At 26.7% G+C, this 14,039-nt stretch overlaps 1 protein-coding gene across 3 annotated transcripts in view; it reads left to right on the forward strand.

The window, feature by feature from the left end:
• Nucleotides 1-11,304, forward strand: part of LOC129976742 (single-stranded DNA-binding protein 3-like) — a 297,319-nt gene extending 286,015 nt beyond the window's left edge. For all 3 annotated transcript variants that reach the window (XM_056090468.1, XM_056090469.1, XM_056090471.1), the window contains 3 exons: nt 815-902; nt 2,067-2,176; nt 7,043-11,304. In XM_056090468.1, the coding sequence (XP_055946443.1) occupies nt 815-902; nt 2,067-2,176; nt 7,043-7,153 (309 nt within the window). In that variant the 3' untranslated portion in view covers nt 7,154-11,304. The remainder of the gene's footprint in view (nt 1-814; nt 903-2,066; nt 2,177-7,042) is intronic.
• Nucleotides 11,305-14,039: the final 2,735 nt, after the last annotated feature.

Below are 14,039 nucleotides of genomic sequence, written 5' to 3' on the forward strand. Positions count from 1 at the left end.
TGGAATTTTATGACAATTTTTTGTTGACTTCCTCTAATGTAAAGGTTTTAAATTATTGATTATAGCACTGGTTATTTTCCTGATACTTCTGAAATATTTATTTTGAAAACATGTGATCATTTATTTTACAAACTTTAAAATTAACTAAAGTTCTGTATTCTATTTTTATAAAATATTATATCATCTTTATGTATTCTCTTTTATAAAATGATTAATACATTTAGTTACACTAAATGTATTAATCATTTTATAAGAATAGAATGGTCATACTTCCTGAATGAAATATTTGCTTATGCACTAACAGAACATTCGAAAATGCTTTCCTTTCTTTTCCAATTTAAGAACATTTTTTAGATTGTTTCTATATCTTTTTGTTTCCAATCTGAATATTAATATAAATGCTTGTTAGTTTTCCTTTATGTTTGCATAATTTACAAAATAGTCACTGAAATAATTTTAGGTTAATTTTAATTCATTCAGCATACATCCTAAGATAGATGGTTTAAAATGAATTACTAGCAATTAATAGTTAGAATTTATTCAGCATACATCCTACATTAGTTTTAAAATGTTGAAAATGATAAAATTTTTCCCTTTTATGATTATACTATTACTGTGATAATTTATCTACTGCTATTTAATTATAGAAAAATAATGTAGTTTGTATCAAGATCAGACTAATTTTTTTAATTAATCATAACTTAAATATGTTATAAAATATTTATACAATGAGTTTTATATTTGCTTGAAAAACATCATTTTTCAAATATTTCTGTTTTTTACTTTAATATATATATTCATTCATTCTGTTTAGTTCCCAATGGGACCTGGACCTGAAGGACCAATAGGATCCATGGGACCTGAAATGGGACCACCAGTCATGAATGGAATGTCATCTGCGGGTTTGTATCTTTTGTTAAAACAGAAATAAATACTATTATTTAAGTTTTAGATTTTAATTATGATTGAAATACTTTTAAAATAAACATTATATTAATTCCCTTTTTTTAATAATAATTTTACATTACTTGTATATGGAGTGGAAAATATATAAGTTATTCAATCATGAATTTTCTGAAGGAATTATAGTTATAAAAAGTATGTATACTTTTATAAAATGTGTATATATACCTATGTATATTGTAAAGTCAAGCCTGTGTAATAGGAACATAAAGATATATATATTACAAATAGAAATATGAAAAATTACTACAGAATTTTGAATTTGGAACTCAAAAATTATAATAGATGAGCAGTGTAGTTTTAATAAGTGAAGGTTTCTACCTAAAATGTATTTTTCACCTACTTTTCAACAGCAGCTTAAGGAATGTAAAAGATGGCTGGAGAATTTTTGCCTTTCTGCATTTTTAATTTTAAAATCTATCTCAAATGCATTAATATTTAGTCTGAATGATCTACTTTGAGATCTACAATTGGATATTTGTATGCATTGTGCATCCCATCTCTCTGTCACTGTTTAGGAAATAGAAAGAAAAAAAAATTGAATTAAAAATTGCTTATTATTGTCAGTTTAATAGGAAATGATTCCCCTTTTGCACCAATAAATTAAAAGTGAAAAAAGGCAAATTTAAATTTGTGCAATAACCTTCAGTAGCAATGTGATTTCATTATAGGATGTTCATTGGATTGTTTGTTCTTCCTGATCAGTATTACTAATTGAACAAATTAAATTTCTGGTACAAAATTAGTACCTATTCATGTTTTGGAGTAGTGTTTTCTTCTAAATTGATATTACTGGACAATACTCTAATCAACTTTTCCCTATATTTTTGAATATATGTGAGTCTAAGAAATAGAGAAATAAAATCTCTTGTTTTCCATTTTGCCATGAGCATGAATTGCATAATCGCTATTCTGTTTGTTGACTCCATTTTGTAATCATAACGACATTCAGTCACAAAACTGCATTTTAACAAGATTTACCATTTTGTATAATAATTTAGTACACTAGATTAGTAGAGTAGTGTTAATATAACTAAATTGAATTGCATTTTAAAAAATATGTTAGAATTTAATGAAATGGTTAATCTATTTATTTATTTCAGGTGATACTCTAGATGGCATGAAAAACTCTCCTGCAAATGGACCCGGTACACCCAGAGAAGAAGGGCCTTCAATGGGTGATTATGGTATTCCTGGTTATGGACAAGAAAATGTGAGTTTCTGAAATAGATGCTATAAAATTTTGAAATAAAATTATTTTCACAAATGTATAATATATAGAAAACTTTTAGTTATAATTACTCTTTCATAATTATAATTTTTTTTCCTTTATTAACACAGAATAATTTCTAAATGATGCTTTCTCAAAGGATAATCAGTAGAATCAGTATAATTTATCAAATTTATAGAATACTTATTATTATTATTTTTTTTTAATTTAAACCTTATTAACTACTACTGCTTTTTTGTGTTAAAAAAATGTCTTCACATTGACCAAAAGTGACTTAAGTTTATCATATTCCCTAATTAACTTTAATGATTATACTAATTATATTTCATAAGGGAACTTGCATCTTGTATTAACTGCTACTGGCATTTACTGTGAATTTTAATTTTTTCAAAATTCTTGATTTTTTTTTCTTTGAATTGAAATAAACATCCTGATTAGGATAAGTTAGAAATTATATTATGTTTTTAAAGTTATAAGATTCTAAAAGAATGATCACAACAAAAAACTGTTTTTGTGTTGATTTTTTTAATGGAATCACAGAAATTTTAGGCCTTTTATATAAAGGGGTACTGTCTTATACAGAGGGTTTGCTCTTATCCTTTTATGTTGTAGGTTGATATTTGGTGATGATGGCATTGAGCCTATTATATTTAGGCATAATTTCAACTTTTTTTGTCAACACTTTTGATCATTATCTGTAGAAGCTTTTAGTTACGAATTAACTTTATATCTACATTTCAGAAAAGAAGCTTGTCTTTGATGACCATATTTATTTCTTGTTTTGTTTTACATTATGCTTTACTGGTGGCATGATTCTGAGTAGTTTCTTGATATATTGATGATTACTAGAATAAAATTGTTGTTGATGATCATCATGTGAAGATTGTTTTTATTATTTAAATTTTTCGTTGCATTGAAATAAATGGTGAAAAAGCAGTCTGACCAGTCATGTCATGCTTGGCATTATACATTGCTAATGTATGGTTTGTAGATGTTTATTGCATTTTTTAAATTGATTGTCTGCTGATGGGCTGATGGGGTTTGACATTATAAATTTTGCTTTTAACTGCATTTGTCTGTAGATAATATAGTATAAGGTTTTGATCATTTTCCTAATCATCATCACAGTGTATTGCTACATCATGATACTCCTTTATTCTTTTACTTTCTTGATTCAAAACAGCTATTGTTGTATTAAATTCATCAAATCCTTTATCAAGATTTGATGAAAATCTATGTTCATTTTATCAAGTAATCTTGACCAGTCCAGTTAGCACAGTCATCTTTTATTATTCAGTTATTTTTCTCAATTCTTTATCATTCAGTAATTCTTTCTTTTCTCTAGAATTTTAATTTGCTTCATGAAATGTTATCTGAAATTGTGCAGATTTCTCTACTAGTAGACTTTTGTTCATATTCAAAATTCAAAAGTGTATCAATTATCCTGTTTTCATGTATTTTAAGTTGTTATTTTGCATTTGATAGCTATAGGAATATATAATTACAGTTCAATATTTAATATAAATTTGTTTATATTTACCTTTTTGAGTTTCCTTATCTAGTCTGTAAATAAGTGATTTGGAGGGAGGGGGGGACCTTGTCTTCATTCTATAATGTGTATAGTTAATAGGGTAGCTTAATAATAATATATTTATGTTAATAGGGATTAAAGAATTTTTAAAAAATGCAATGTTTTGAGTTCCAAATATAATCATTAATTTTTCGGAAAGTATGCTTAAGATTTTATTTAAGTGTAGCGATTTATTATGCCAGTCAAAAAAAGGGGAGGGGAGATTCATATGTATTAAACTTTGATTTTAGATATATAATTAGAAAGCATCTTTTCGAGTTCCAAATCATTGAAGAACAACCAAAAAATCTTTGTAACTTAATAATTTTTCATTTTCTAGAAGAGGTAGCATTTTTGTTATTAGCATATTGAAATTTATGAAAGAAATTTTTATAGTATAAAAAGATTTAAAATTTCATATGCTTTCAAGTTTTAAATATATAAATGTTTACAATTAAGTTGTGTGTATAAAATATTTATACTATACGTAATGCTTTTTTTAAAAACAAAATTCATGTATTTTTTTCTGAGTAATAGTAAAAAGTTTGTGGCAGCAGAAATTTTGTCCTTGAAATACTTTAAGTGTCTCATTTCAGGCAGCAAAATTGGAGTACAATGGTAAAAATGTATGTTGTCTGGGTGTTACATGTTTGTTTGTTTGTTTGTTTGTTTCGTTCTTTTGAATGTTTTATCACTTACTAAGTGCATAATTTAGAACCAAGCACTCTTTGTTGAAATGGTTCTTATATTATTTCAAAAATATGTCTGATAAAAATTACTTTTTTTGTTTTTAGCATTATGCATGACATTAATATTTATATGTTCTCACTCCTATTGATCCAAATTTTTATTTAATTGGTGTTTGATTATGAATGAACTGTATGCACGATTGAATTTTTAAATCTAATTTTGTCAGTTTTACTTACTTCATGTCTTAGTACTATGTTGCATCAAATAAATTTGAAATTGATTTATAAATAATATAGTATTTGAAAGTCAAGTTAAGACTTTTTTACTGATCTAAAAAACTGATTGGAACATATTTTCTATTGTCGTCTTTCATATCTGTCTTAAGCATGATTTGGTTCATAAAACACGAATTAAAATCTTTATTTCAGATGTTTTTTAGAAGTGCCATTTTATCATCCTAATTTTTCACACTGTCCTTCATAACAATATAAATTGATGGCACTTCGATCATGTTGTTATCAATGATTCATATTTATTTTATCCTAAAAGCATGACTTATTGTACATTTATTATTTTGCAAACCTTATTGGATCTTTGTTATGGAAATTTTAAGAATGATAGATATTTTTAAAATTTAAATATTTGTAAAAACATTTATGTATATCAGTGTTGGTCTTTTTTCTTTTTCTCTTTGTTTTTCAATATTATTAAATAAAAATCACAGTGAAGAAATTGATGATAGAAAATTACTTAGTACAATCCAATAATTTTTATGACATAGAGAGTGGCTGACTTTCAAAACGCAAACAAAAAAAAAGTGCATTTATTGAAGTGTAAAAGATAGAGAATGGGTCAGGAATTAAATAATAATAATAATAATAATAAAGTGGCAATAAATAGAATTGAGTTGCACTTTGTGCATTCTCCTTAACTTCTCATTATTGATATATCTTCAGTTACATGTTAATTTAGGGTTTGGAATACAACTAGATCTAGCAAACTTTGATTCACATTCATCTTATAATGTCAATATATTAAATCCCTTGCTATAATTCTGATGTCATAGTAGGTTTTCGTATTGTTTGCAATTATGATATCAGAGTTGAAGTTGTCAATTCATTGTCATCCAGCCTCTTTGGGCAATTTGAGAGAGAAGGCACACTTTTATCACAATTTATGATGGAAAGACTCAGCATATCATAAGTAAATATTGATTACTTCCAAGAAATTTAATTTGCAGTCATCAAATATCATATGACTTTGTTAAAGTTCTATGCAAGATTTTTTTCCTCTTTTTCCTACAAAATACAAATTGTATAAACTGTACAGTTTGGGTTAACCTCTTCATTTTCAGTTAGTTTAATACATTTTCATTGTAATTGAAGATAATAGAAATTATTAAAAATTAAAACCAATAATATTGTCTGTTAAATGCATGAATTGATGCAATGAAGTGCATAAGTGAATTGTATTTTTCTGTTAAGACTAGAAAATGCATTGAGAGAATTAAATTTTGTCATGAAAGTTAACCATGTGAACACTTTTCAGTTTTGTAAACATAAATTCTTAAAAATCTTTTAGTTTATTTTTGTTACTGCTAATTGTTCACTGTAGCAATCAGGTCTATTTCATTATTCCATTACTCTCTAAAATTCAAACTATAAAAACTCATATCAAAATGTAATGATTATAAGAAATTGTCATTTGAAATTATAAAATGTCATAATTTAGACATAGTATAAAAGGAAATTTTAACACAATATAATCAAGGGAAGAAGGATTGAATGCTATTATGTGTTTTATGGAATATGCATGAATGTAGTGAATTGAATGTTTATTTTTGTCTTAAAATAGAGCTATTCAAAACAAAATGTTAATTTAAGTCACAACAAACTAGCAATAAAATTCGAAAATTATGAATTATATTATGTAGAACCTTAATCATATTTTGCATTTATTATTATCAAATTATATAAAATTTCTTCTTTCCTGTAACTTTACTAGTTTTCTTTTATCCAAATGTCCATACAGTTAGTTTACAAAAATAATTTTTAAAAAAACACCTTTATATTCATAAAGGAGTAGCTGAAAATAACAGCAAGTATTTATTGATTTTTCATCAACTTTTAATGTTTCAAGAATTTCTGTTTCAGAACAGACCTTTTAAAAATTTTTATTCTTTATTATGAAAGAATATAATGGCTGCTTTGAACCTACAGTGGTTACATATAATATTGAGATTTTTTGTTCATTATATAGAAATATTATTTAATGTACAATTTTTTTAAATTAGAAAATCAATATTTTTGAAAAAAAAAATTGTAATGTGAGGCTTTACTATACTTAATTTTTTTATGTGAAATTTTTGTTTGATGTATAGAAATTAAATTTGATACATAGAAACAAACATCTTCCTTGAATTTTTAATTTTAAAAAATGTTAGAAAAAATTTCAGTAAATAGAAAATTTTATTATGAGAAAGATTCCTCTATAGATTAATATAAAAAAAAATTGAAATATGAAAATAGAAGTGTATCAGATTACTTTTAGTTTCTGATATTTGACATCCTTTTTTCTCTCTCTTTTAGGATCAGAATGAATCAGCTGCAATATTGAAAATTAAAGAAAGCATGCAGGAGGAAGCAAAAAGGTTTGAAAAAGACACTCCCACTGAGCATCCGGACTATTTTATGCAATAATTTATTCTTCGAGTCACTGAGACAAATGGACTTTGTTCGATTTCTGAGGCCCCAATACGAGTGTGCGATGAGCATTCTTCCAAAGTGCTTTTCCACCGCAAAGAAGTGTAGTAGAGACGACTCAATTCCCCGACATCCACTTGTATAGAATTTGTTGCTTTGTCTTCATGTGCACATTAGTCCCTGCCCCAACCATAAACTGCCACGTTTTCATCAGAAAGCAAGAAAAGAAATTATTTAAAAAAGAGAAAAAAAATACGAGCCCAGATGAATTTTTCTTTTCCTCGCTTCCAGTGTGAGAATCTTGATTTCTTTTTTCTTCCCTGCCTTTTGTCGGAAGGAGATTGTAAAATAATCATGAACATTGTAAAATTACATTCAGAAATGCATAAATATGTATTTTTATCATTATCAGAAATTGTTTACTGACAAACGTCAAGCATTTTTGATGTAAACTTATCATCACTGGGATGATAACTTAACTTCGCATTCGAAGGCATGGATCACATTCACTATGAAATGTACAGTATATATACCTACCTTTAGATACTTTTGAAGACCAAAGCGTCGACCGAGCAAATCAAAGGTACGATGGTGTTCTAAGAACACTGGTCAAGACTATCACGAGTCGATGGCGTTTGTTAACTGGGGATCAAGTTTTTGTGTAGAGTTACAGGGATAATTAAACAAAGGTGATACTTTTTTTCACGTTTACGATCACCACTCAGTATTGTTACCTATTGGTCATATCACTCATCACTCTAGTTCAAGCAAAGGACTCTTTTTCTTGACCAAACAGGACGAAAATCCAAAAAGTCACTTATGAACAAAGGAAGTCTATTGAGAAATTTTTTTACACCTGTCCTTTGTAATTTTACCTGTCTCATTTTTCTTAAAATTTTCTACCAATATCCTCTCCTTTCAGCCCTCAAACATTATTTTTGTATTCCTCTACTCCATCTTTTAGCACATCCTCTTTTAGTTTTGATTCCCCCCCCCCTTCTTCATCATTTTAATTTGTACGATATTCTTTCTGATGTGATGTGTTTGTAGATAAGAAAGACAAAAAAAAAAAAAAAAAAAGACTCTTACACATTTTTAAAACTACAAAGGCCTATTGCTGTATATCATTCTGTACAAAAGTGATCTACTATATTATCTATAGTTCTTAGAAGAAAAAAAAAATAAAATATCTATCTTATGAGAGCTAAATACAAGCGATTCTGGACTTATCTCCCAAGGACAAGTCAACATTCCGATTTAACTGAACCACGCTGGTCTTGGCATGAGAGACGACCTTGTGAAGTCAAAAAGCTCTTGAAAGCCCATTGTAATATTGAGAAAATACAAAGACTGAATGGTTCACGTTTTAAGTGACCAAAAACATTGTATATATTATATATCCGAGAGTTCTGTGCTGTTTGCCTGTGTACTTGAATATTGTGCTGGCTAGAGTTTATAATGATTTTTCATTCCTTGTACAATAATAATTCTTATCCCTTCATTAATGTTATTTTTTTGTAATAATGGATCAACTCCAGTGTGGGGATTCACAAATTAGTATTGACAATGAGTACAAAATGGTTCCTACCTTAAAAGACAGTAGAACTTCCGACTTTATAGCTTTAATGTAATATTTTGAACCTGGCATATATAAATTTTTTTTTTCGGATTTCGAATCAAACAAAAATGTAAATGTCATTTTTTTTTAAAAAAATGTGTTAAAAAATTCTTTCTTTTTAGATTAATTCAACAAAGGAAAGTAAGCAAGGGAGTTTTAGCAAGTAACATGTTTCACTTTCATTCCATAAAATTTGAAGAACTTTGGCATCCAATTCAAAAAGTTGATATTGCAATTATTTACTACAAGTAAAAAATTGAACTGTTTAAATATTATTTTGTCTTAAAAATTTTGCCCTATTCCTATTCTAAAATTCTCGTTTGTTACTTGTTTAAACTAATTAATATCAGAATGTCGCATAAATAAAGAAAATTAATAAAAATAATTATTGTTGATATTCTGGGATTTGATCCGGTACACTTACAATTCTTAATAACAAACAGAAACTTTTATAGTTTGTCAGGTTCAATCATTATCTTGTTTTTGTTATAGAAAATGTAACCACTCTTATTGTTTATTTGAGTGGTTTATTATGCATAAACTTATGCGAAAATGTTTATTTTACCTTTGAGATGTGTATTTTGCGCATAGCAAAAGCAGTAACATACTGAAGTTGATCCACATGATTATTGTTTCTCAGTACCGTCAGTCGAATAATTAGGATAGAAATTTATTGCCGAGAAACATGTCTAGGGACTGCTGGAAATGTTGTTACAGGAATGACATATTTTGTAAAGATATATCCTTGTACAACATGATCACCCATTTGTAATGCTCACACACACATCAGCAAATTTTTAAAAAAAGACAACTCAAAGGTTTTAGGCCATAAGAACTGTAGGTTCGTATTTAGATAAACACTGTGACTCTTTAGCCTATAGCGTGGTAATGTGGAAGCATTGCAAACATTATCAACGTTTGCAGTGAAAATTTGGGATCAAATGTGGGGAAAAAATTTGTTTGAATTATCTTTCTAAAAATTTTTTTATTATATGTATGAACAGCTTCATCAAAGCATTATGTTCAAATAATTATGATAAACAAATCAAAATAGTACAAAATACTTTAATGAATAATTTTAATTTTATCTACCTAATATTCAATTCTAGTTTTAATAAGAGATATTTTAATAGAATTTTTTTTTATCCTGTAAAGATTTTTCAAAACTTTTCAAAGTTAAATTATTATTTTCAAACTTATATTGTTTTCTTAAATAGCTGCCAAAAAATAGAAATGTAATGAAATGTTTATCCTTAAAATATGTAAGTGCTGTAGATATGCCCTTAAATATTTAATATTTTTTAAAACTTGCATTTAAAAAAAGTCTGTAAATCAAATTTATTTTATTATTTATATTCATATAAATGACACCAAAACAAGTTTTGTTTATTTATTAAAATTTCAAAATATTTATTCATTTATTTAAATTCTGAATCATAAACTGTGCAATTGTTAAACTTCTAATTCCTGAATTGAATAACAATATACAAAAAAAAAAAAGCATTTCATGTATATACAATTTATATAGCTGTTCAATTTTTACAAAAAACAAACATAATCACCAAATAGTTATTCATAAAATTAGTATTTTCTCATTCATATGATAAGTTAGACTGTTCTGCGATACATTTTATAATTTCAAATTGCAACTCTTTTAAAAATTGATACATCATTAAAATACATTTTTATTCATTACAAAAATGTATAAGCATCACCCACCTCTTAGCATTTAGTATAATTTAGTTTGTTTCAATCTTCGTTACTTTATTTTCAAACTTATATGAAATGTATTTTTCAATATGCATTTAACACAAAACTGACTCCACCTATTTTTTTTTTTTTCTTTTTATTTTTGAAATTGAGAATAATTTTTTAGTCATTGGCCAAAGCTTTAAGGTGGTAATAAAATTTGTTTTATTAATATACACATAGTTAATTTCACTTAAATAATAAAAATCTATTCAGTTTTTGCTTAAATGGATTCATAACCTGTTTTAAATATCTAGACTGGTAAGGTATGATAAAAATATTTATTTTATAGTTTTAATTATATACTTATTGTTTGAACCAATTCATAAGATTTTTTCCCCTCTTATATTATTAAAAAAAGCTAAAAATTTTTTTGTTTGAACTTGAAAAATGCATTTAAGAATAGCTTTTCTAGCATTTTTTTAATACTAATTGTCTTCTGAAAGAAAATTTGTCATAAATACTCTTGAAGAATAAGAAACAAACCTGTCAATTTGTTTTTAAATCAAAAAAAAAAAAAAAATTGCATTATTTATTTTGTACATACAGATTATAAAGCAGGTGAATTTAAAAGGTCTTGGTTAATCAAAAGTACACAATGTGAGCTGCTGATGTGTATATGTACCTCATTACAGCAGTCTGTGAGGCAGATAACAATGAAGTGTAATAAGGCCTTAGATCAACCATTTTAAACTGTGGTTACCATACACAGGTGGTATGTGAAGAAAATAATTTGAAATTAAAGTAAATCATTGAAAAATAAAAATGTATAATATGAAAAGTTTGGGCTACTGCATTATTTATGTCATTTTTCACATTCACACAACCAATGAATAATGATTGTGTTACTACATTATTTACATCATATTCACACAACCAATGAATAATGATTGTGTTAATGCATTATTTACATCATATTCACACAACCAATGAATAATGATTGTTTAAAAATGATAATATTTAAAAATAACAGATAGAAACTTCTTTCATTATACTCTTTATAAAGATTTTGTATAACTACGTAAAAATATAATAGCTTATAAGAATGTGAATATCTAATCTGTCCCTACAAAGAAACAGAATGGTTTCCCTACAACTGTATGTATGTAAATACATACTTATGCTCAAAAATAAAATTAAGTTCTTATAGGGACTTATCATTTGATAATTATAATAGATATGGCACTGGGATATATGGGGTATAAGTATTTACAGGGTTTTGTATTATTATTCGTAGAAATATCCGAAGGAAATAAAGATAGATAAAAGATAAAAAAAAGAAATTATTTAGCGATACGAGCTCAGTAAAATCATTTGCTATGTCGGAACACACGTAATAAGTCTAATTCGTTACTAACTTTCTGACAATAATGAGTTTCACTTACCAAAGATTATTGAAAATGTATGCTTTTATGAAAAGTTTTATTTATAAAAAAAGTTTTTTTATGGGTAAAAAGAAACCCCTGAATATCAGTCCTTCCTTTTAAAACTAATAAGATTAAATTGTCAGTCTGAGCAGTGCTGGCTGAAGGTAAACTGCAGTTCAAGGGGTAATAATAATAGGAGTTTTTCAACCGATTACATAATGCTTTTTAATTTGCATCAACATGCTATAATTCATGCCTAATGTGTGATCGTGGAATTGTTTAAATTACAGATCCATTGAATCATGATTTTACTTTATTCTGTGACAAATGCAAATTTAAGTTAAGCTTTATTAACATCCTGTTTTGAAGCAACACAAAACCTATTTATGGTTAGATATCTTAATTTTGAACTTGATTAAAATTGAATTTGAGTTGGCATATCCCACATTTGATGTCAATTTAATCTTTACCAAGACTTAATACATGGCTGATCCTTAGCGGAATCATGTTTCGAACCTGAAACCCTTTTGCTTAACAGTTGCAAAGATACAAGATAATAATTTCAGCACCGACAATATTTATGTTTTACACCAAAGTCTTCAAGTTACTCCAGGAGGAAAAAAATTATTCAGTAGAGATCCAGCGATAATGTTGGCTATTGCAAGGCTTCTTTAGTACTTCGCCTTCATCTGCGATGTTTTAGTAACTAATGAAAACGTCGTGATTGCAAAGGTCATTAGCCTTTTAATGCTGAAAGCATATTTCACTTTTCAGTGACTATTGGACTTCATTTAAAATCCTGACTAAAATGCAAGTTCATTATGCACGGACTTAAAGTGCAATTCATCAATTTCAGATCAAAAATTCTTTGCAAGAGTTCATGTGACATGGAGAATTTACAAGTGCATCAATTGTATTTAAACAATGTATGAACCTGCTGCAATCTTGATATCTCTATGACCGTTTTAAAAGGTGATAATAAAACATTCCGTAAGTATATTTTAAAAGATTTTATATAGTTCTGATTGAAGTAAAATTTAACCTGTTGAAATAGAGCAAGATAATTATTCAATAATTCTGTTAAATATTATATAGGCATTTTTTTCCAGGAAGAGTTGAAAGTTAATTGTATAAAATATTTAAACCAAGGGTCATCAAAGAAAATCTTTCTCAAAGTTCTTCTTTGAGAAAGATTTAACTGAAACTTTAATGAATGAAATAGTTCAATGCTTAAATTTTGAACTACTTTTGCATTCAGGTATGAAATTCGTCTTATTTTTTTCATCGTGTAAGCTAATATTAGGGCCTTATTTTTTTTTTTTTTTGGGGGGGGGGTAAATATTTGTTAATGTATATTTGAATGGTGCATTTTTCAATTTTTTAATAATTAAACTATTTTACAATTAAGCCATTTAAAATGTTTTTATGTCATTTTAAAAGAGATTAATCCTAAACTCTTTTTTTTTTTTTTTGTAATAGAAGATTTTCTAGCACGTTTGTTATATTTAGAGCTATAGATATATCCAATCAATAATACATTCAGCCGACAAATATTAACTTCATAAATGGAAATAGAAAAATATATGAAGTATACGCAGGACTAAAAGACCTAACAGTTTCAGTATTATCTCTCTGCTTTCACATTATTTACATAACAAAAACGCGTCTTGTGTCAAGTTGTGCACTATAATGCATTCTGCTTCTTTTATTTATTATTGGATCTAATGTGTTTAAAATTTTGGTGTCAGGATGGCACATCAAATTTATCTTTCTTGGAACAGACAGGCAGTGACAGAATTGATGGATTTTATCAAAAATTTGTGATGCATTTTCAATTTTAGTAATAGTCTTATACTAAATTTCATTTATTTGCTTTTTTTTTTTTTTTTTTTGCGTTATTGAATTCATAGTCACACATAATTCCAAAAATGCTTTTCCAGATTTGGGAATTTACAAGTCTAAAATGTGACGTCTTCGAAATCTCTTCATCAAAATGTCTTCTAAAACTTTACATTTTTTTTTTTTTAATAACTGGTGTTCAAGAAAGTTAAAAAATTGAACTACATGCATTGCATTCCACTAGATGCATTTAAATTCAAAATTTATTATATGCCAAACACAATTTTTTTTATATATAATGTTTAATAAA

This window comes from Argiope bruennichi, chromosome 7, assembly GCF_947563725.1.
Source record: "Argiope bruennichi chromosome 7, qqArgBrue1.1, whole genome shotgun sequence".
Lineage (NCBI taxonomy): Eukaryota > Metazoa > Arthropoda > Arachnida > Araneae > Araneidae > Argiope > Argiope bruennichi.